Source organism: Neolamprologus multifasciatus, chromosome 18 (genome assembly GCF_963576455.1).
Source record: "Neolamprologus multifasciatus chromosome 18, fNeoMul1.2, whole genome shotgun sequence".
Taxonomy (NCBI): domain Eukaryota; kingdom Metazoa; phylum Chordata; class Actinopteri; order Cichliformes; family Cichlidae; genus Neolamprologus; species Neolamprologus multifasciatus.
This window is the reverse complement of record NC_140456.1, coordinates 36,765,489-36,789,543: the sequence shown is the minus strand read 5'-3', so window position 1 is coordinate 36,789,543 and position 24,055 is coordinate 36,765,489. Positions and strand designations below refer to the sequence as shown.

The window sequence follows — 24,055 nt, the reverse complement described above, 5'->3', positions numbered from 1 at the left end:
CTATATTATCATGACATTTGATGGCTCACCTGGTCTTGCTCCACAATCGGTGTTCCCCTTATTCTCATGCAAAGCTCTGTAGTGCCTAAGCATGGATGAGGTGTTGTTGTTATATCCCAGCTCCCTGGCACATGGCAAACACTTCTCCTTGTACAAAAGTAAAGCCGCTTAACATATGTTTTATTGCACCATCAGTATTATGAAAATACATCTTCTGTAGAAATTTATATACCTTGTTGGGAGGAATAAAATCAAAATGTTCCCACACAGGGGAGGACATCCTCCTCTTCTTAGCTGGCTCCATACTCTCCTGACTTTCTCTCCTCACTCTCATAAACCTCCAAACTGTCTCCAAACTGTCTCTAACTCTCACTAACCGCAACTCTCCATCAAACACCTACATTTTTGAATGAAGTCTGAGGGGTTTATATCGCTGTCATATCTCGCGGCAAAGTTCGAACCGCTTCATGAACCAGTCACGTGGTACAGCCGGGCAGCGAGGCTTCGGACGTCATCATTTTCAGCTCCTCCCATAAATGAAGCAAGCCTCGATACGCGCTTCGCGGAAACGTCCCCTCCATTACTCGACACACGCTTCGAAGCCTCGATACAGAACGTCACATCACTACTTTTATGGGCCTGCTAAGTATGTTTTTGAATTTTGTTAATTTTGAACTTTTTGAGGGTTAAAATAAAGAAAACCCTTTTTGAAGATATTTTTTTGCCTGTGTCCTCTTTGCTTTGGCTGCTTGGTCCCTCACAATTGGTGGCAGCAGTGGGATCTGCCAGTTGAGGGGACAGTTTTTTTTTTCTTTGAGGTTTTTTCACCCCCAGAAAAAGAAAAGGAAAATGCATCGGGGAGGAAAGGTGGAAAAGAAGAAAGGAGTAACTGTTCAGAAGGAAGCTGATGCTGAGGAGGAAATTGGAATCTCTGAAATGGTGGAGAGCACTGAGGTTGAAGAAAGGGAGCCATCTCTGTCAGATCTGATGTCAATATTGCAAGCTCATATGGGTCAACAGGAGGCTCGGGAAGCAAGGCAAGAAGAGGTAACTGCACGACAAAAACAAAAATTCAAAGCATTGCAACATCAGTTTCAGCTTTTACAGTTAGAGGTGCAGTCCCGGACATCACCAGTACCAGAGCTACCATTACCTACCACGGAGTCACCAGAGTCAAGGGAGCTACCTTACATTTCTAGTTCTCCTCAAGCTCAAGCTGAATCCAGTCAGTCATTATCAGGTCAGTTTTCATTGCATGAACCCAGACTGGAAAAGTTGACTGATAGTGATGATATTGAGCATTTTTTGACTACATTTGAACGCATTGCCTTAGCATATCGTTGGGAAAAAACAGACTGGGTTTTTCGATTAATACCACTGCTAACGGGCAAGGCAAGAGGGGCATACGTTCATATGGATATTGATGACTCTCTCAGCTATGACAAAGTTAAAGCTGCAATTTTGTCCAAGTATGATGTTAACCCTGAGACCTACAGGCAGCGATTCCGTTCACTGGAAGTCAGGCTTGATGAGAACCCTAAGGAGTTGTATGCTCGACTTAAAGATCTGTATGGGAAATGGATTCAGCCAAAAGGTAAAACGAACCAAGAAATTGGTGAAATAATCATCCTTGAACAATATTTGAGAATGTTGTCCTCTGAGCTACAGGTTTGGATTCGAGAGCACAACCCGTCTTCTGCAGCGAAGGCAGCTGAGCTGGCAGAAGTATTTGTAGCTGCCAGGAGGAAAGGGCAACCTTGGGCCTGTAATGCAAATAAAATGCCAAAGGAAGGCCCCAAATCAGCCCAGATGTATCATCAAAGGCCATTGTCAGCAGATAAAACTCCTGTGGGTGAGAACCAGTTTGCTGGTAGACCATTAAAAAATTCAAAAAAGATCATTTGTTACCTCTGTGGGTTAGAGGGCCACACAAAGCCAATGTGCCCAAAAACCTCAGCTAAGATGGTTCAAATGTGTTTCATGCCACGTTCACATGCTGAACATGGGCTCCAGTGTGACCAGACTGTTAAAATGATAAAAATTGAAGCTAATGGAACAACTTTAAGAGCTTTACTTGATTCTGGCAGTTCACGTACACTGATACACAGAGATTTTGTGCCCCCCAATATTGTCCGTGTCAGTGATACCATCCCCATTTGTTGTGTGCACGGAGATGAGAAGATGTACTCAACAGCTGACATGTACATTAAGGTGAATGGACAGACTTGCCTTCTAAATGTTGGGGTGGTTGATAACCTGCCTTATTCAGCTATTCTGGGACGAGATTTTCCAGTGCTTTTTGATTTGTTGGAGTCAGACCAGAATCATCAATGCAATGTGGCTGTTACTAGAGCTCAAGCTCAAAAATCTAGTGAAACCTCAGAAGTTTTCAATGCCTTGCCATTTTTTAATGAGGAATGGGAAGTTGCACCTGGGAAGCCTCGGAAAAGTCGCAGACAGAGGAGACAGGAGAAGTTCCAGCATACTATAGTACACCCAGAAATGCATACTGACCCAGACTTGCCTTTGGGACTTCAAATTCCTGGCAATATAATAGAGTTGCAAAAAACTGATCCTAGTTTAGCTTCCTGTTTTCAGCGAGCGATAGACAAGGACCAAGTAGAGGAGGCAGGCATTAACAAAAGTGACTATGTCTTGCAAAATGGCATACTTTACCATCAGATGGGCTCACTTCTGAAGCTAGTGGTCCCCCAAGAAGTTAGAGAAACCGTGCTTAATTTGGGACACTCTATTCCCTGGTCTGGCCACCTTGGTAAGCACAAAACCACAGCTCGTATTAAACAACTTTTTTTCTGGCCTGGCCTCCATAGAGATGTAGCCTACTTCTGTAAGAGCTGTCCTCAGTGCCAGATGACATCCTCCAAAGTCCCTTCCAAAGCTCCCCTCCAACCACTGCCTATTATTGGTACCCCATTTGAGCGCCTCGGAATGGATATTGTTGGACCCGTTGAGAAGAGTAAGTCAGGGAATCGCTATATGCTTGTAATCACTGATTATGCAACTAAATATCCAGAGGTCTTCCCACTGAAATCCATCAAGGCAAAATCAGTAGCTTTCTGCCTTGTACAGCTCTTCGCAAGAGTAGGGTTCCCACAGGAAATACTGACTGATCAGGGGAGTAACTTTATGTCCAACTTACTAAAACAGGTGTACAAGCTGCTGGGCATTAGAAGCCTGAGAACCACCCCATACCATCCTCAGACTGATGGGCTAACAGAACGGTTCAATCAGACTCTGAAGCAGATGCTCCGGAAGGTGGTAGATAAGAATGGTGCTGATTGGGATCAGTGGCTTCCTTATCTTCTCTTTGCCTACAGGGAAGTGCCACAAGCCTCCACTGGTTTCTCTCCTTTTGAACTTTTGTATGGGTATGAGGTACAAGGACCTCTAGCCCTGTTAAGAAACATCTGGGAGGGAGGCAAGGAAAAGATGGACTCTGTTAACATTGTTTCCTATGTTGTGCAGATGAGGGAGCGACTGCAGAAAATGAGTGAGCTTGCTCAGTCAAATATGACCAAAATCCAGCAGAAGCAGAAGTTTTGATATGACCGAGCAGCTCGTCAGAGGTCTTTTAGTCCTGGACAAAAGGGGTTGGTGCTCCTCCCCACTGACAACAACAAGCTATTGGCTAAGTGGCAAGGGCCCTTTGAGGTTCAGAAGAAATTGGGGTCCACTACTTACCAAGTGTTCATCCCTGGAAAGCCACGCTCCAGCAGGGTTCTGCACATAAATCTTTTGAAGGAATGGGCGCAGCGCCCTGAAAAGACAGCAGAGGTGATGCTCATAAGGGGTGTTCCAGAGGAAGAAGAGGTCGGTGAGCAATACTTGCCTTCTGCTGATGTGGTAGATTTTGACCTTAGTCATCTGCCAGATGATAAACAGCTTCAGGTGAGAGCTGCATGCAACTCTGAGGTGCTTCAAGTGAATCCTGGCCGAACAGATATTGTTGAGCATGACATTGTCATTAAAGAGGGCGTCTCAGTAAAGCGTTTGAGCTACAGGATCCCTGAACGTCTGCTGATATCCCTGAAGAAGGAAATTGACCTCATGTTGTCCTTGGGGATCATCGAGCCATCAAAGAGTGAGTGGTGTAATCCGGTGGTCCTGGTGCCAAAGAAGGATGAAAGCATGAGGTTCTGTATAGACTTCAGGTACCTAAACTCAATATCACTGTTTGATTCATACCCCACGCCACGCATTGATGATTTGCTGGAACGGCTGGGGAAGGCAAAGTACTTGACCACACTTGACCTGTGCAAGGGATATTGGCAGGTGCCACTCACGGAGCGATCAAAGAAGTTGACTGCCTTTCGAACACCTTGGGGTCTCTTCCAGTTTACAGTGATGCCATTCGGGCTGCATGGGGCTCCAGCAACCTTTCAGAGATTAATGGACCAAGTACTATGTGGTTTCTCAGATTTTGCATCTGCATATCTTGATGATATTGTCATCTACAGCACCACATGGGAGGAACACTTGGAACATCTGCATGCTGTCTTCGACCGTCTTGGCACTGCTGGGTTGACGGTGAACCCCTCTAAGTGTGTTTTTGCCTCTGCTGAGACTGCGTACCTGGGCCATGTGATCGGGAATGGGGTGATCAAGCCTCAGGTCAGTAAGATTCAAGCCATTGAGTCTTGTCCTCTCCCACAGACAAGGAAGCAATTAAGATCCTTTTTGGGCATGGCAGGCTTTTATCGTCGGTTCATACCACGATTCTCCACCAGGGCAGCTCTACTAACGGACTTGATAGGCATCAAGTGTCCTAATCAGATTAACTGGACAGAGGAGGCTATAGCAGCTTTCAAGGACATCAGTCAATCACTGAGTAGTGAACCAGTTTTGTACAGTCCAGACTTTAATGAGCCCTTTTTCCTTCAAACTGATGCATCTCATAGGGGTCTGGGAGCAGTGCTACTTCAAGGTTTGGAAGGAGAACGTCATCCTGTTGCTTATATCAGCCGAAAGCTGTTCCCAAGAGAGGTTCGGTATTCAACAGTGGAAAAGGAGGCCCTTGCCATCAAGTGGGCCCTTGATTCCTTCAGGTACTACCTTCTTGGAAAAGAATTCACCCTGGAGACGGATCACAGTGCACTTCAGTGGATGGAAAAGATGAAAGATAAGAACGGAAGGATCACAAGATGGTACCTTGCTCTGCAACCTTTCCGGTTTGTCATCAAGCACATTCCTGGGAAGAACAACGTTACTGCCGACTTCCTCTCTCGCTGTACCAGCGAGAGTCCTGAAGAGGGGGAGTGTGTGATGGCATCAGCCACACAGGGGTAAATTAGTCAATTTTTCACTTTATTAGTTTGCTTTGCAGTTTTCTTCATTAATATAATTCATTAATCATTTGGTTAAACCTAGCACTGATATTGTGAGGCGCGCACATAATAACATTGTGTGGTTTTTCTAAAATGTTTTGTTATATTAATTATGTTTTTCTTTCTTTGAGTTACCTGGGTTTGGGCGGTGGCTGTTTCCTGTCTGGGCAAAAGGCGTGGCTGAGGACTCTGTGAACAAAATGCCTGCTCAGCAGGACCAACCATGGGCTTACCAGGAGCAGGGGTGTTTTAGGTTTAGTTAGGCTATTCTGTGCTTAGTTAATATTAGTGTGTTTTTGTTTCCCCCCCTATTGTGTTCAAATGGTTTGGCCAAATCATTATAAAAGCTACCCTCATGTGTCTTTGTAATTAGGTCAATTTGTGAGTTCAGTTGTGTCTCACTTTGTTTTGTTTAAGTTTCTGGAAATTACTTTTCGTAGAGTTATATTTAGTTGACCTCTTTTATGGGCCTGCTAAGTATGTTTTTGAATTTTGTTAATTTTGAACTTTTTGAGGGTTAAAATAAAGAAAACCCTTTTTGAAGATATTTTTTTGCCTGTGTCCTCTTTGCTTTGGCTGCTTGGTCCCTCACATGAACATCGAGCGTAAAAACAAAGGAGACTGCTAGCAGCTTTTTATCTGCCGATCGCCGTGCTACGGTTGCAAGAAAAAGAAGCAGAAATGACGTTCTCTACGCGTTGAGACATTCCCCGTCCGTCGGCTAAACGCTTGATTGAAACTTCAATGCGACAGTGACACCAAGTAGAATTATAAATGTTACATAGCCCCAAACATGTCTTTTTCAAAGCCTGTGATGAAGAGAAAGGTTGGTGATGACCACCGACACTTTCAAGAAAGTGGGAAATGCAATATTTCTTTGTTGAGCACAGGGGCACCCCGACCTGTCTTATTTGCACAGAGAAAGTTGCGCTGCACAAGGAATAGAATTTGAAACGTCATTACACAACTAGACATGCTGAGGTGGATGCAAAATACCAGGGAGATGAGAGAGCGAATCGGGTTGCCAGTCTTAAAACAGATCAACTGAGGCAGCAAGATTTCTTCAAGAAAGCAACCAAAGAGAATAATGCAGCTGTCGAAGCCACGTGGTTAGTGAGATGATTGCTAAAGCAGGGAAGCCATTCACAGAAGGTGAATTTGTCTAAAAGTGCATGTTGCAGGCTGCAAATATAGTCTGTCCGGGAAAGAAAGGTCAGTTTAGCAACATCAGCCTTTCTGCCAACACCGCAGCAGATCGCATTTCTGACCTGTCAAGTGACATTTATGACCAACTGTGTGAGAAAGCCAAATGTTTCAGTGTATACTCAGTCGCTCTTGATGAGACCACAGACATCACCTACACTGCCCAGCTCCCAATGTATGTCCGTGGTGTTGATGACAGTTTTGAAGTGATGGAGGAGCTGCTCACAGTGATTCCAATGCATGGCCAGACCACAGCTCAGGAGATATTTCACAAGCTGTGTGATACCATTGAGAATGTTGGTTTGCCATGGAAGAGGTTTGTTGGAATAACAACAGATGGAGCGCCATCAATGAAAGGGAGGAAAAATGGACTGGTGGCACTTGTTCAAAAAAAACTGGAAGAGGAAGGCGTGGAGGAGGCCATTGCTCTGCACTGCATTATCCATCAGCAGGTCCTTTGCAGCAAATGCCTGAAGATTGACAATGTGATGTCTATTGTTGTGAAATGCATCAACCAAATCAGATCCAGGGGCTTAAAGCACCGAAGGTTCTGTGCTTTTTTAGAGGAAATGGAGTCAGAATATGGGGATGTGCTCGACTTCACTGAGGTACGTTGGCTCAGCAGGGGAAATGTATTAAAGAGACTTTCTGAGTTGAGAGCAGAAGTGAAGCCTTCATGGAGAAGGATGGAGTTAGTGTTCCTGTGCTAACTGATCCCAAATGGCTCATGGACTTAGCTTTTTTTGTTGATATAACACATGAGCTTAATGTACTGAACAAGACGTTACAAGGCCAGGGGCAACTTGTCAGTGCTGCCTATGACAACGTGAGAGCATTCTCCACAAAACCTGCGCTCTGGAAAGCTCAGCTCTCTCAGACAAACCTTTGCCATTTCCCAGCATGCAAGGCACTCGTGGATGCAGGCACACCATTCAGTGCTGACAAGTATGTTGATGTCATTTTGAGGCTACAGGAGGAATTTGATCACAGATTTGCTGACTTCAAGACACACAGAGCCAGCTTTCAAATTTTTGCCGACCCCTTCTCCTTTGATGTGCAAGATGCCCCTTCTGTGCTTCAAATGGAGCTCATTGAGCTGCAGTGCAACTCTGAACTCAAAGCAAAGTTCAGGGAGGTGAGTGGAAAAGCAGACCAGCTTGGACAATTTTTGAGAGAATTGAGCCCTAGTTTCCCTCGGCTTTCCCGAATGTTCAAGCGGACCATGTGCCTTTTTGGTAGCACATACTTGTGCGAAAAGCTCTTCTCCACTTTGAACTTCAATAAGTCCAAGTACAGGTCCAGACTTACGGATGATCATCTTCAAAACAAACTGAGGGTCGCAACTGCTTCCTCCCTCAGGCCAAATCTGGCTCGGCTATGCGAGAGGAAACGCTGCCAGGTCTCTAGCAGCAAGGAGTAGGCAAGAGAAGCCATGTTCAGAAGAACAGTTCATTTTCTACAGTGTTCCATTCATGTTCAGAAGAAGGTTATAGAACTGTTAATACAGATATTTCAATCTAAATAAAGCAGATATAGAAGACTGAAAAAAACACATAAGTTCACTGACTAAAAATATCTTATTATTATTTTATTTATGTATTACAGATTGATTTATTTTCTTATTCATTCTTAATTTGTTTATTTATTTTTCATATTTTGTGTTAAAAAATAAAAATAAAGAGATTTGAGAAGATTGGAATTTTTTAACCATGCCTTTCTTGTGGAAAACCTAATGCGGCCCAGCCTCACCCAAACTCTGCCTGCAGCGGCCCCCAGCTAAATTGAGTTTGAGACCCCTGTCGTACACCATAAATCAGTAAGAGAGGGTACGACCTCTCTCATGGCCCCAAGTGGTGTGTGCATGCCAAAGCACTCTGGAAGGCACACAGAGTCTTTACAGACTACTAAGGATCAAACCTCTATCATTATGCAATCGATTATAAAACTCTAAGCATATATGAGTAAATATTTCTAAGCATAAATGACAATCAACAATATAAACCTTACAGCTTGTTTTAATAACAGAATTTATTTGCTTCTCAAATGAGAAAGAGCTATCGAGAAACACTCCTAAATCTTTATTTCTTAACTTTTCCAGTCGGCCAAGGTCAACATTATCTGCTAATGCTAAATAGGCTGCCGTTATTAACTAACGCTAATTTGATGTGAATTAGCATTATGCACTAATGCTCACACTCTTTTCCCTAGCATTACAACATCTGAGCTGCTAATGCTACGTAGGCCACCATTAGTACCTACGTCTAATTTAAGGCAAATACGCATTAGAACCTAATGCTCATATCGTTTTCCTTTGCTTTATAACAATGTGAGCAGCTACTGCTAAATAGCATTAGCTAATAACAGCAGTCTAATTTAATGCAAGTTAGCATCATTTGCATTATAACGATGTGAGGAGTTAATGCTAAGTATGCTGCCATTAGCAACTAATTCTAATTAGGGGTGAATAATTATTACCAGCTAATGCTAATATCGTTTTCTCTTCCCTTTTAACAATGTGAGCAGCTAGTGCTAGGAAGGCTAAGTTTATGCTAAATAGGCTACCATTAGTAGCTAATGCTAATTTTAGGTGAATAAGCATTGGCCACTAATTGGCCACTACCATATTCTCTTGATTTCTAACAATGTGAGCAGCTAATGCTAAGTAGGTTGCCGTTATTAGCTAATGTTTTTTCTTACATTTTAACAATGTGATGTGTTTTACCGTTAATAACTATTGCTAATTTGATGTGAATTAGCATTATCAAATAATGTTAACTACTTTCCCTTGCATTATAACAATGTGACCAGCTAATGCTAAGCAGGTGCCGTTATTAGCTAATACTAATTTGAGGTGAATTAGCATTATCCGCTTATGCTAACAATGTTTTTTCTTACTTTTTAACAATACGCCACTAGTGGCTAATTCTAATTTTAGATGAACAAGCATTAACAGCTAATGCTCATTCTGTTTTCTTTGTAAGAATGACAGCAGCTAATGATACGAAGTCTACCGTTATTAACTAATGCTAATTTGATGTGAATTAGCATTAGGCTGCCTTTAGGGGCTAACTCTAATTAGGGGTGAATAATTATTAGCAGCTAATGCTAATACCGTTTTCTCTTTCCTTATAACAACTTGAGAAGCTAATGCTAATTTGATGTGAATTAGCATTATATTAGTGAGCAGTTAATGCTAAGTAGGCTGCCCTTATTAACTAATACTACGTTGACGTGAATTAGCATTATGCGCTACTGCTAATACTGTTTTCCCTTACTTTTTAACAATGTGAGCGGCTAATTCTAAGTACGCTGTTGTAAATAGCTAATGCTAATTTAATGTGAGTTAGCATGATCCAATAATGCTAACACTGTTTTATCTTACTTATTACAAATGATAGTAGCTAAAACTAATACTCTTTTCCGTTGGGTAACAACGAGGTGAGGAGTTAATGTCAAGTAGGCTGCCATTAGCAGCTAAAGGTAATTTGAGGTGAATAAGTACTAGTAGCTAATGCTAATACCCTTTTCTATTGTGTTATAATGATGTGATATTAATGCTAAATAGGCTGCCATAAGTGACTCTTTTCCCTTGCATTATAACGATGTGAAGGGTTTATGCTAAGTAGGCTCCCATTAGCAGCTAAAGCTAATTTGAAGTGAATAAGCATTAGTAGCTAACGCTAATACCCTTTTCTCTTGTGTTATAATCAGTGTTGGGTAAGTTACTTTAAAATAGTAACTTAGTTACATTACTAGTTACTTCTATCAAAAGTAACTCAGTTACTTCAAGTTACTCGTTACTTTCAAAGTAACTAGTTACTAGGGAAAGTAACTTTGGTTTTACTCAGAATTCTCTTGTTAATGTGTTGCTTCCATAACTTTGCCAGTCTTCTAGCTTGCTTACTTGCCACAAGTGCACTGTGCCACCTACCAATAGAAAGGAAAAGATAATGTGCATATTTCCACGAGCGAAATACCACGCCTGGACCGTCATTGACTGCTGCCATGATTCTAGCCTACGTCACAGCGTCATGTGCGCCTTTTACATCCAACACAAAAACTGCAGTCGTGGTGCTTTGATTGTACTCAGAACTCAGAAATTCTGCCTTCTGAATAGGAAGATGAAGGTAACACCAGACTGCAGATGAGCTGCATACAGGGCTGGACTGGGACAAAAAATCGCCTTTGAATGAAAACAAATGCTGTTGTGACAGTGATGTTCACTGTTTTGATGGTATATATGCATCAATCTATCAATCCTTTGTTGTAAGATTCAGACAATTATTTTTTAAAAGCGAGACATTTTAAATGAGAATAAGAAAGTATTTCTTTGTGCCCCCGTCTCCTTGTTAATGCCCTACCTGGCCCCCCTGGCAAAACTTAGCTAGATCCGCACCTGCACAGTTACCAGCTGTCAGCTACCTAAAAAAGGATCCTGGGGTTATCTGTCTCTCAGAAACAGTTCATAACTTCCCTTCAACTCATTCATGTCACCTATAAGGTAAACCGGTTTCTCCATCACCTGTTCAGCTCTGATGATTCAGTAAGGACATCTCCTGGTTTCATCTTCACGTTTCCCTCTCACCAGATCACCAAACCGCTATCATGACCAGCAGCTTTTTTGCAGCTGTGGCTCCAGCAAACATCAGCTGATACTAGAAAATATTATTAAATAAATTCTAACAACAGCTGATCAAGCTTAAACGTGCAGCTGTTGTTTAAATCGGCTGGTTTCCTGTTTCTGGCGCAAAGTGGGCGATAAACAAACAAGAGAGAAAAGCCGATCAGCTGATCACTGATCAGTTTTCATGATTGAAGTAGAAACGGGAGAGGGAGGGGGGAGAATGAAAGAAGAAGAGGCAGCTGTGCAGCAAAGACACAGAATAACTCCAGCTTTGTGTCTTTTTCGTTGTAGCTGAAGTCCGGGACAAACTGTTCCTGTTCACCTCAATAAGAAACGCGTAATATTTTCTCTGAATACCAGACAGGACGGTTGGCAACTCTAATAACTTATGAACAAAATAAAGTTCAACATCATTAACTTCATAGCACCCACCCAGCTGTATAGAAACTCCGTCATGCTAGCTAGTACGCAGTACGGAAAAAGTCAGAATAACGAAAATAAACTCCACCTAAACTTGGTTTATATCTGACCCAGAAAGACTGCAGGTCATAACTCCTTACCTGAAGTTCAGTTCACACTTGGACCGGCGGCCGCCTCGGGTCTCTGCTCCTCCTGTCTCCCCTTTCCCTCATTCACCTGCTGGCCTCCACCACTTGCTAATGTTACTAATCTGTGGAAGCTCCGCGATAGCCACCACACGAAGTAACGAGTAACGACCCTATCTAAATCCCAGTAACGACTAACGCGTTCCTGATTTTGGCATAATAACTAGTTACCGTGCTCGTTACCACAATAACAACGTAGTTACTGTAACGCGTTACTTAATAACGCGTTAGTCCCAACACTGGTTATAATGATGTGAAATGTTAATATTGTTCTCAAACAACAGAATGAGAAGGAAATATTGATTCTAACAGGGCCCATAAACAGCATTAGCTTAACAGAATTAGCTTAGCAGCATTAGCTTATCAGCGTTTCAATCATAGTCGCACAAATCCTTAGCAGAGCAAAGTGGCCTACTTACGAATAGCTGCTCAAGTTGTAGAAAGCAAAGGGAAAACAGTATTAGCATTAGCTGCTAAATGTGCACTTGAGAACAAATTTATTGTGAATTCAGCTGTGAATGTAGAGTTTGTCATTATTTAAGCTTCCATTTCCAAATGTTAGCTGCTCCTTTGTCACACACAAATGATTCACAGCCTTGTTTGATCCTTCTGTCAGTGTCACTGACTGTCACTGTGACTGTGGACATACAGCATGGGAAACATACACATGGCTGACACTTTATTAGGTACACAGTGACCACTATCTCAGGTATCTCATGTTGTCTCTGTCCAAATATTTATGGACCTAATTGTAGGTCTGCTTTTAATGAAACTCTCAACATGACTTATCACTTATCATTAATGTTCCTGCAAACAGACTCCTTGGAGACCCCCTACATAAATATCCATGTACTATCCAGCTAGACTAGTGTGTTTGTCCCTGAAAATATTCCTGCATGTGTGATTCTTCTCATCTGCAGAAAACAAACAGGAAGTGAGTGAAGGACACAGGAAATGTTTTCAGCTCTTCCTCCTCTATCAGACATTATCTCCATACCTGAGAGTGTCCAGTCTCCAGCCTGGATCCTTCAGTCCAGCCAACAGCAGCTTCATTGCTGAGTCACCTGGATGATTGTACCTCAGGTCCAACTCTCTCAGATGGGAAGGGTTGGAGCTCAGAGCTGAGGCCAGAGAAGTACAGCCTTCCTCTTTAATCAGACAGCCTGACAGGCTGCAGACACACAAAACAACAATCCGTCTGTTATTCATCTCTATGGCAGCATAACTAAGGGATGGTTCAGGGTCACCTGATCCAGCTCTTACTATAAGCTTTATCAAAAAGGAAAGTTTGAAGCTGATCTTCAAAGTAGAGAGGGTGTCTGTCTCCTGAACTCAAACTGGGAGCTGCTTCCACACCCAGTCCAACATAGCCAGGCTTTCTTTGTGTTTGTTGCTTTGATAAAACCTCAAATCCCAGTCAGAGATGATGAGCATCATCACAGTGCATCATCACAGTGATCATTTCTCTGTTAACCCAGGCTTTCTGCTTCAGGATCTGTGCACGCTCACAGAACAAGGAGACCTTTAAACATCATTTCACTAAATGGATGGACTGAGCTCAGCCTACAGATGAACTGGATAAATAAAGATTTGACCTCAGTGTGCTCAGTTTTACTGTCTATTCCTAACATATTCCTAACATGATAGCTGCACTTTAGAGCTCTAAAACTGGAACTGACACATATTTAAACTCTACATGTTACTCAGTACATTCAGTTCTGACACTCGCCCACAGTCCAACAAAGGAAACATGGAGATCACATCAGTTTGTCACCAAAGTCTAATTATTCCAGAGGGCAGTGTTGATACAACTAAAGTTATCTGGAAGCAAAGTTGAGTTTTTTATTGTCGGAGTACTTCATGTCTGAAGTATCACTTAAATGCATTACACGCTGTTGATGGCAGCAAACAAACCACCCAAATAAACAGCGGTGGGAGGCTTGGGCAGACTACGTTGGATTAGCTTGTGGGAGGAGTCTAGATAAACCAAAGAAAGACAAGCTAACAAACGCCACAGTGAAGTGAGTAGTTACAAACTGCAGGCCGATTAGTGTTGTTGAAGAAGTCGGTCTGAGGAATGTTCTTAGGATCAACAAATGACGGCATGTATGAGCCTCCCTCAAGATCCACCATCACAAGAAGAACACATGAGCTGTAGAAAAAGGAGAGACTACGAACGCCACAGCGTTACAACATGAACCTGCTGTTGGTCTCTCTGGAGACTACTGGGCGTGGCTGGGTAACCATGGTAACTTGGGAGTTACAGTACATGATATTAATGAAGAGTGGGAGCTGCGTTCTATAGCAAACAATTTGTTATGAGGTAATCAGCTGAATCAGGTAATCTTACTTTAACCGGAAGCCCTTCACAATAATTGCAAAGCCTTTATTTTGTCCAACTACCATCGGTTCGTCTGTACTGATGGTAACTTAAAGTCACACTAATGTCGTTTAGTTTCTATAGTGTAAGTAGTAGAAGTATACTACAGTACCCTGATCACTGATAGGATAGATTTATGTAGATATACACCTTTGTGTTTAACATTACTGCATTATAGTGCTGTGATCTTTGACCTTATATATGGCTATGTTTGCTATACTGACGTATGCATATAACTGGATATGTAACTTATCTTAGGGCTGCTCGATTATGGCAAAAATGATAATCACGATTATTTTCACTGAAATTGAGATCTCGATTATTTGACGAGATTTATTTAACAATAACAATGTATTGAATAATGACTTTAAAGATTGTCAAAAAATAATATAAAATAGTGTGCAAATACTGATAACAGTGCAAATGTTTGCAATATAAAAAATAAATGAAAAATTTAAACATCTATGTTTAGTGAACTTTGCAGTGTTGCTCTGTGGTGCAGCTATGACACTGTAGCAAAGTTTACACACTATGTCTACTTGATCCACATCTGACTCTGCGAGCCCATAATGTTTCCACATCACTGAAGTTTTTTTTTACCTCTCTTTTCAACCAACGGCTGTCACTCTCCTCTCCAAATAACTTCTGCTTAGCTTTCCGAGCTTCCCTCGGGTCCTCTTAATCAGCTTTCCCCAACCCCCGGGCCTCGGACCGGTACCGGTCCGTGAGTAATTTGGAGCCGGGCCGCGAGAGTTGAGGCTCAGGTGTGAAATGTATAGTTTTCAGGGTTTTTATCGGTTTTCAGCGTTATTTTGTTATCGTTTTTATCGTTTAGTCGGTTTTCCTTGGTCTTTTTACGCGAGTTATGAATAAATCTTTTTTTTTCGGGACCGGTACTAGTTTTATTTTGTTGTATTTATCCGCGACACCTTAAAGGCCGGTCCATGAAAATATTGTCGGGCATAAACCGGTCCGTGGCGCACACGGAGCAGCGCGAGAGTAAAGCACGAGGGAGGGGCTAATAATCGGCTCAGTCATTTTTAATGATCGTTGAAAGCCCAGATCGTAATCGTGATTAAAATTCGATTAATTGAGCAGCCCTAACTTATCTATTCATCGGACACACCAGTGTCATCCCTGATATCTCCACTACATTTAATCGTCCTTCAGCTTGTGGCTGCCGTTAGCTGATCTGCTAGTTAGCTGATCTGCTAGTCAGCTGGTGTGCTGACCAGCGAACCAGTAGGTTACAAGATGAGCTTGTCTGTCTGATGACCCAGCTGTCTTGGTCGTTTTGTCCTTGGGCAAGACACTTCACCTACCGCATACTGGTGATGACCAGAGGGGCCGATGGTGCGATATGGCAGCCTCGCTTCTGTCAGTCTGCCCCAGGGCAGCTGGGGCTACAGCTGTAGCTTACCTCCACCAGTGTGTGAATGTGAGAGTGAATGAATAGTGGAATTGTAAAGGGTCTTTGAGGGTCTCGAAAAGTGCTATATAAATGCAATCCATTATTATTATTATAAAGAGCATCTTTAGGCCTGACTGTGCTCATTCTTAATCCAGCCTCTCCTTACCAAAGATAACAACTACATCAGTATTAGCTCAATAACAATTTCTGCAATTCAATTGTGGACATTCATTTTTAAACCTTGTGTAAAATGATAAAATCTAAAAGTCTGAGTATTATTCTTTGTGCAAAAAGCTCTTGCAGGTTACCCCGGACTTAATAATTAAATAATAATAATAAAAATAACCTTTCCTTTGAGCAGCTGTTCAGGCTACTAAACTCATCCCAGAAATAACAAGTGACACCTTTAATAGTGGAGCTACCTTTAACAGGTGAAACTGATTTGACCTATAAGGCTACTGCAGTTACTTCTTATCAGGGTAAGTAGGGAAGACATCTGGATGAGGTAGTTAGTAGTATGTAGTTAGTACCAGGCGAGTCCCCTCCCCCACATTCGCACAAGAACCCTGTATTATCTACAGGGTAAGACTGCCTGTTTTATCAAACTATGGCCATTACTACTGTGATCATTTGCAGCCCAGTGTGCCGCTCTCTCTCCTGGGATAAACCACTGGAGCTCACCCAGTCGTCCCTTTCTTTCTCTCAAGAAGAAGTGAAATAAATATATTTATTATGTTACGAGTCTAATATTCTTTAAATCAAACTGTAATGAATAAATCAAGCAAGAAGATTTGGTGGCTCCAAGTGTTATAGAAGAAAAGATAAACATCTCATTTTGAGAAATCAGCCTTTAAAATTAAGTAAGTACTGTGAATAAAAAACAGACAGGGAACCAATCAGTAGTCGCCAATATCCTCCTAATTTCATTCAAAAGAAATCAAATATATATATTATGGGCCCAAAGGAGCCTAAATCTTTAAATTAGGCAGTACATGAAGTATTTTTTTTAAATAAACAAAGACATGACTATAACAACTTTTAGTAATTCAGAGTCCAATTATCCACTCAAATGTGAATAAAAGTTCACTTGACAGCTGTATAAAAGTTACCTGTTTATACAATAATATAAATCACATTTCAAATGATCATCTGTGGAAAAGTTTGAATCCTGACCTGAGAGTTTCCACTGCACACTGTGAACTCTTTAGTCCAGAAGACAGAAGCTTCACTCCTGAATGCTGCAGGTCAGAGTTACTCAGGTCCAGCTCTCTCAGACTGGAGGACTGGGAGCTGAGGACTGAGGACAGAGCTTCACAGCTTCTCTCTGACAGGTTACAGCCACTCAGTCTGAAAAATAAAAGACAGTCTATACAACAAATACTCATGTAGAGTTTGTTGATACATTTCACAACATTAAATCTTGACTTTCTATTTATAAAGGAAACATTAACATACTAAGAAACACATCATATGGATGAACTTTAATTAATAATTCTAAAAACAAACTGTTTTCTGATCTGACCTCAGAGTATTCAGTTTACAGTTTAAACGTTGTAGTCCAGCAGACAGAAGCTTCACTCCTGAATCCTGCAGCTTTCTGATACTCAGGTCCAGCTCTATCAGACTAGAGGACTGTGAGCTGAGAACTGAGGACAGAGCTTCACAGTTTTCCTCTGAGAGTTCACAGATGTTAAGTCTGAAGATAAAAACATGAATAAAGATTGTTGTTAAAGTGTAACCGGGTTGCAATAGTTTATTGTCTTGTGCTGAATAGATTAGTATAAGTTCACTTTAACTTAGAAATGAATAAAAATGCTATGAAACAAGGATAACTGGATAAAGACATAAACAAAAACAAACATCAATAACAGAAACAAACAGAATTAAACAGAATACAAATTGATCTGACCTCAGAATATTCAGTTTGGCGTGTGGACTCTCCAGTGCAGCAGACAAGAGCATTACTGCTGAAGACTTCAGGCTGTTGGTACACAGGTCCAGTTCTCTCAGACTACAGGTCTGGGAGCTGACGACTGACAACAAATTTTCACAGCCTTCCTCTGAGACGTTACAGCTGCTCAGTCTGAGAGCGAAAGGAAAAAACAAAACAACACAATATATGTGATCAAATGAAATTTGTTTATATGTTAAACCTTTTTTTTTTTTTAAACCTATGAGACTATGAGTGCTACCAGTCCAGTGCCCACAATTGGTACCTTGGTGGTACCTTGCTCAGGGGAACCTCAGGGTAGCTGTTTGGTGGATTCGACCCCCGACCTTACGATCATTGTGCGACCACTCTACCTACTGAGCTAATAATGCTGTGTACACTATTATACAATATTAACTACAACAATTATTTTAGAAAATTTTACTAATTCAGTAATTTTTATGCTAATTAACTGTGAGTAACACTGGATTTTAAACACTATCTGTATAAAACTCTTCCTGTTGAAGGTGCGTATAAAGGAGATGAGCTGAAATGCCGACTTCATGGAGAATGTTTGCTGTCAGGATATATCAAAGACAAAGCAGAGATCCATCCAGTCTCTTCCACTAAGCCCACAGATGTACAGACAACCACTCTCACTCACACCTGCATGAAGTTTAGATCACCAGGTAACCTAACTCCATGTCTGTGGACAGTGGGAGGAAACTGTAGAGGACCCAGAGAGAACCCAATGTAATTCTGTGGTAACACTGGTTATGGAAGCCTTACAGTTACATATGGTTACTGACAAGAAACATGACCTTAGAGGCAATTTCAGTAATGAAGACTGAAGTTCTCCCTCCATACGGGATGAAAACATGACAGCACAGCAAAGATTTATATTTAAAAAGGGAGAGTGTGCACTGAAAGTGAGATACAAACTTGAACTTGAATTACGAACATCATAAAAAGATGTAGGTGAAGTTTGGCAGGTGAAGTTTGTGCTTTAGAATAAAACAACCAAACTCCTGGAGTTGGAGACAAGTGAACAAGCTGAGGATAATAAACCTGTGAGAGGGGCTGAAGCATCAGAGCTCATGTTCTTATAGGCTGGGTCTGGATTGTCCTTTGATAAGAGTTACAGAACAAAGTGTGTTTTAGAAATGCTGGAGTGAAACATTAAAACTACCATATATTTAATGACTGACTGATGATCATTTAATTTAACTATTAAAAAAAATGTTACAGTGCTCTTTGAACTCAGCATTTCTGATTTATTTCCCATGATTTTAACAATGAAGCAATGACAACATGTTTACTTACAGAGCTTTGTTGGAGGCGTTGACCACTGGCAGCATTCTCAGAAGAGCCTCCTCTGAAGTAGAGTATTTCTTGAAGTCAAACTCATCCAGATCTTCTTCTGATGACAGTAAGATGAAGGTCAGAGCTGAGCACTGAGCAAGAGACAGTTTACCTGTGGAGAGACTTCCTGAAGTCCTGTATTGTTGGATCTCCTCCACTAGAGAACAATCATTCAGTTCATTCAGACAGTGGATCAGATTGATGCTTTTCTCTGCAGACAGATTCTCACTGAGCCTTGCCTTGATGTACTGGACTGTTGCTAGAGTGATTCCTGAAATACTTCTTGTCTGTGACATCAGGGCTCGTAAGAGAGTCTGATTGGTCTGCAGTGAAAGACCCAGGAGGAAGCGGAGGAACAAGTCCAGGTGTCCATTTGGACTCTGTAAGGCCTTGTTCACAGCACTCTGGTAGAAGTGTTTCTCTGTAGATTCTCCTGTTTCAGACTTCTGGGAGGTTTTTTGTTCTTCCAGCAGATTGAGTCCAGAGTTGATGAAGGTCAGATGGACATGAAGAGCAGCCAGAAACTCCTGAACACTCAGATGGATGAAGCAGAACACCTTGTCCTGGTACAGTCCTCTCTCCTCTTTAAAGATCTGTGTGAACACTCCTGAGTACACTGAGGCTGCTCTGATATCGATGCCACACTCTGTCAGGTCTGATTCATAGAAGATCAGGTTTCCTTTCTGCAGCTGATCAAAAGCAAGTTTTGCCAGTGACTCAATCATCTTCCTGCTCTCTGGACTCCAGTGTGGATCTGTCTCAGCTCCTCCATCATACTTGACCTTCTTCACTTTGGCCTGAACCACCAGGAAGTGGATGTACATCTCAGTCAGGGTCTTGGGCAGCTGTCCTCCCTCTCTGGTTTTTAGCACATCCCCCAGAACTGTAGCAGTGATCCAGCAGAAGACTGGGATGTGGCACATGATGTGGAGGCTTCGTGATGTCTTGATGTGGGAGACAATCCTGCTGGCCTGCTCCTCATCTCTGAATCTCTTCCTGAAGTACTCCTCCTTCTGTGGGTCAGTGAACCCTCTGACCTCTGTCACCATGCCAACACAGTCAGGAGGGATCTGATTGGCTGCTGCAGGTCGTGTGGTTATCCAGAGGCGAGCAGAGGGAAGCAGTTTCCCCCTGATGATGTTTACCAGCAGCACATCCACTGAGGTGGACTTTCTAGGGTCAGTTAGGATTGTAGTTTTGTGGAAGTCCAGAGGAAGTCGACACTCATCCAGACCATCAAAGATGAACCCAACCTGGAAGTCTTCAAAGCTGCAGATTCCTGCTTCTTTGGTTTCAGTAAAGAAGTGATGAACAAGTCCCACCAAGCTGAACTTTTCCTCTTTCAGCACATTCAGCTTTCTGAAAGTGAATGGAAATATGAACTGGATGTCCTGGTTGGCTTTGTCTTCAGCCCAGTCCAGGGTGAACTTCTGTGTTAGGACTGTTTTCCCAATGCCAGCCACTCCCTTTGTCAGCACTGTTCTGATTGGTTCATCTCTTCCAGGTGAGGCTTTAAAGATGTCTTCTTGTCTGATTGTTGTTTCTGGTCTGTCTGTTTTCCTGGATGCTGTTTCAATCTGTCTGACCTCATGTTCATCATTGACCTCTGCAGTCCCTCCCTCTGTGATGTAGAGCTCTGTGTAGATCTGATTCAGAAGAGTTGGGTTTCCTGCTTTAGTGATGCCCTCAAACACACACTGGAACTTCTTCTTCAGTGCAGATTTAAGGTTACGTTGACATACCGTAGGAAAATGTTCTGGAAAAAGAATGCAAAACATTACGTCTCATTTCTTTAAAGCATGAATATTTGGCTACATGTTGGTCCATCTCTTAAGACAATAACAAATGTTCTAGTCATCCATTCATCCATTTATATTTTTCCGCTTATCCAGGGCCGGTCAAGGAGGCAGCAGCCTACGTAGAGAAGCTCAGACAACCCTCTTCATGACCACTTCCTCCAGCTTGTCTGGGGGAACATCAAGGTGTTCCCAGGCAAGCCAAGAGATATAATCTTTCCAGCGTGTCCTGGGTCTGCCTCGGTGGGACATGCCCAGAACACCTCACTTAGTAGGTGCCCAGGAGGCATCCTTGTCAGACCCAAACAACCTCAACTAGCTCCTTTCGATGTGGAGGAGCAGCGGCTCTACTCTGAGGCCATCCCAGGTGGCCGAACCTCTCACCCTATTACTAAGGCAGAAGCCAGCAGCCCTTCAGAGGAAGCCCATTTCCACCGCTTGTATCTGCAAACTTGCTCTTTTGGTCACTAACAACACGACTATAAGTGAGGTTAGGGATGTAGATCGACAAGTGAGACTTTTGCTTTTAAACTCAGCTCTCTCTTCACCATGACGGACTGGTACAGTGTCCGCATCACTGCAGCAGCAGTACCACCAATCTGTCTGTTCTCCCGTCACTTGTTAACAAGGCCCCGAGATACTTGAACTCCACTTAGGGCAGGAACTCATTCTTGTCCAGGAGTGAGCACTCAACCCTTTTCCGGCTAAGGACCATGGCCCCAGATTTGGAGGTGCCGATTCTCATTTCCGCCACTTCACAATCAGGCATGAACCGTTCTGGTACGAGCTGGAGGCCATCACCTGATTAGGGCAGCAGAACCACATTATCTGCAAAAAGCAGAATTCAGATTCTGAGACCACCCAAGGGATACCCTTCCGCTACTTGTCAGAAATTCTGTCCATAAAAATTACGAAGAGAATCTGCGGCAAAGGGTAACACGGGCAGAGTCCATCACCCACTGGAAACAAGTCCGGCTATGCTAACCATGCTCCTGCAACAGGTGTATAAGGACCAAATACCTTTAGCAACAGGCCAGACACTCCATACCTCCCAAAAGATCACTCAGAGTGACACTGCTGAATGCCTTCTCCAGGTCCACAAAACACATGTAGACTGATTGGACAAACACCAATGCATCCTCAAGTATATTCGAGAGGATAAAGAGCTGATCCAGTGTTCCACAACTTGGATAAAAACCACATTTTTCTTCCTGCATTCGAGGTTCAGACGGACAGACGGACTCTCCTTTCCAGCATCCTGGCATAGACTTTCCCAGGTAGGCTAAGTAGTGTGACCCACCTATATTTGGAACACACTCTTTAAAGATGGGGTACCGGAGGAAATCCCCTAGCAAAATTGTATAGAGGCCACCACACAGTACTGACCCACACATATGGTTCTTATACACACACTGGACATTCTGGACTTTGTTTACACTTCATCACTTAAATCACTTTAAGCATATTTGCACTGCACAAGACACTTACAAATGTGGATTGCACAACACTGGACATTATATTCTTCATTTCCATTTAATACTTGTACAAAAAAACTTTTTGCTGCTGTTATTGTATATATATATATTTATATTCTTCATACATTCTTATATATTTCTATACTGTGTATTGTGTATTTTGTTGTACAGTTATCTCATTTTTAACTTTAATTTTTATATTTTATTTTATTTTGTTCCTTCCTAGTTAAATTTACCCCTTTTTAATTTTCATATTTATTTCCTATCTTATTCATAGCCTTTTCTTTTTTTCTTTAGGTCACGAGCAGTTGTGTAAGCATTTCACTGCATATCGTACTGTGTATGACTGTATGTGACAAATAAAATTTGAATTTGAAGGGTTACACTTAGCGTGCGCTTTAACAGGTAATAGGTAATTAGAGTTTATATAAGTTATAATATTTAAGTTAGTAAAGTAGTGAAATAAAGTTCAAATAAAGTAAAATATACAAGTTTAGTGAAATTAAACTTTGTAAGTTACTTAAATACTAAGTTACAGGTTGAAGGTAGTTCAATTCTTTGATCTTATTCAGGTTATAATTTTTTAAGTTACAGTGAACTCATAGTTTTTAAGTAAGTTAACTTAAAAATTATTATGTAATCAGTTTTCTCATGAATGTTGAGTTCACTGGACTTATTCGGGTTTACAGTGTACCAAACAAGGAGTCATTTATCTCTCTTAGCGACCTCGCCCCCGGAGACAGGTAAGTCGTCCCCTCATCCACAGACTCTGCTTCTTCTACAGGAGGAGGAAGCCAGTGGGATTAAGGAAGTCCTCAAAGTATTCCTTCCACAGCCCGACAATATTCTCTGTCGACGTCAGCAGTGCTCCACCTGCACTATACACAGTGCAAGTAGAGCACCAGTCTCCCTCAGACTGCAGCTGAAGCTCTGCCAGAGGTGTTTGTTGAAGGTCTTGCAGACCGGGGCCTCTGTGAGGCGTTCACACGCACGTTTAGTTGTGCCAGGTCTGTCCAGCATCCTGCGGCGTCCTGGTGCCACGTGCACTTATGGACCCTTATGTTCAAACATGCTGTTCATTAAGGACAAACTGTGATTTGCACAGAAGTCCAAAAACAAAACACCACACAGATTCAGATCCAGGAGGCCGTTCCTCCCAATCACGCCCCTCCAGGGCTCACTGTCATTGCCCACATGAGCGTTGAAGTCTCCCAGTAGGACAACAGTGGTTGTTTAATGACTGTTGTAGTCATCAATCAGCTTAAACGCTTACAGAAATGCTCTTACTGCAATAGAGACGCTCAGCCAGCTCCTCCTGCTTCAGTCTCCTCAGGAAGTTCACTGTGATTGTCACAAGTGCCTTTCTGCTCCTCTCCTCCTCATCATCCCTCTGACTCTCTAAGCATTCTGGGTAATCTGGACTCAGAACCTTCTGGATCTTCTTCAGCTCGTTCAGAAAAGTGATGATGTTGTCCTCCAGCAGCTGGAACAGAATATTTATGAATGAGCCAATCAGAGTGAAATCATGTAATCATGAAAACATGTAAACACAAAGTGTGGATCATTAACCTGATGTTTACACCTCTGATGAAGTCTCAGCTTTGTTTTTATACCAAAGTAGTTTACACGGAGTTTGTAGTTGCAGAGAAAGACTCAAATCATTTGGAATTAAATGTTTTTAATTTACAAGGTTTAGAGGTTCTTTCAACAGTGAAATTCAAGATAAATAATCATGATTATAATATTTCTTTCAAAACTGAATTTGTGAATCAGAACTGAATCATTGTAAAAATCAGCAAAGTACACAAAGTCTGTACTTTTGTTTAAGTAGAAGGACAACTACTACTATTAAAAACTACTCCAGTAAAAGTTGAAGTACTCATTAAACTTAAAAGTAATAGTAAAAAAGAAAGCAGCTCTTTGG

At 42.0% G+C, this 24,055-nt stretch overlaps 2 protein-coding genes and 1 long non-coding RNA gene across 5 annotated transcripts in view; 1 reads left to right on the top strand and 2 right to left on the bottom strand.

The window, feature by feature from the left end:
- Positions 1-24,055, bottom strand: part of LOC146498584 (protein NLRC3-like) — a 350,052-nt gene that overhangs the window by 6,633 nt on the left and 319,364 nt on the right. The window contains exons 4-9 of one of the 3 annotated variants that reach the window (XM_085139931.1): positions 23,419-23,614; positions 18,822-20,616; positions 17,478-17,651; positions 17,091-17,264; positions 16,742-16,915; positions 12,775-12,948 (exon numbers count right to left, since the gene is read on the bottom strand). In XM_085139931.1, coding sequence (XP_084996057.1) covers positions 12,775-12,948; positions 16,742-16,915; positions 17,091-17,264; positions 17,478-17,651; positions 18,822-20,616; positions 23,419-23,614 — 2,687 coding nt within the window. Of the gene's footprint in view, positions 1-29; positions 12,949-16,741; positions 16,916-17,090; positions 17,265-17,477; positions 17,652-18,817; positions 20,617-23,418; positions 23,615-24,055 lie in introns of those variants that run through there. The other 2 variants (XM_085139928.1, XM_085139930.1) reach the window with 2 other exon arrangements.
- The window catches only part of LOC146498588 (uncharacterized), a 133,534-nt gene that overhangs the window by 43,475 nt on the left and 66,004 nt on the right, over positions 1-24,055 (top strand). The window lies entirely within an intron of this gene.
- LOC146498589 (NACHT, LRR and PYD domains-containing protein 12-like) overlaps positions 1-24,055 on the bottom strand; it is an 88,541-nt gene that overhangs the window by 61,785 nt on the left and 2,701 nt on the right. The gene's annotated exons all lie outside the window — the stretch shown is intronic.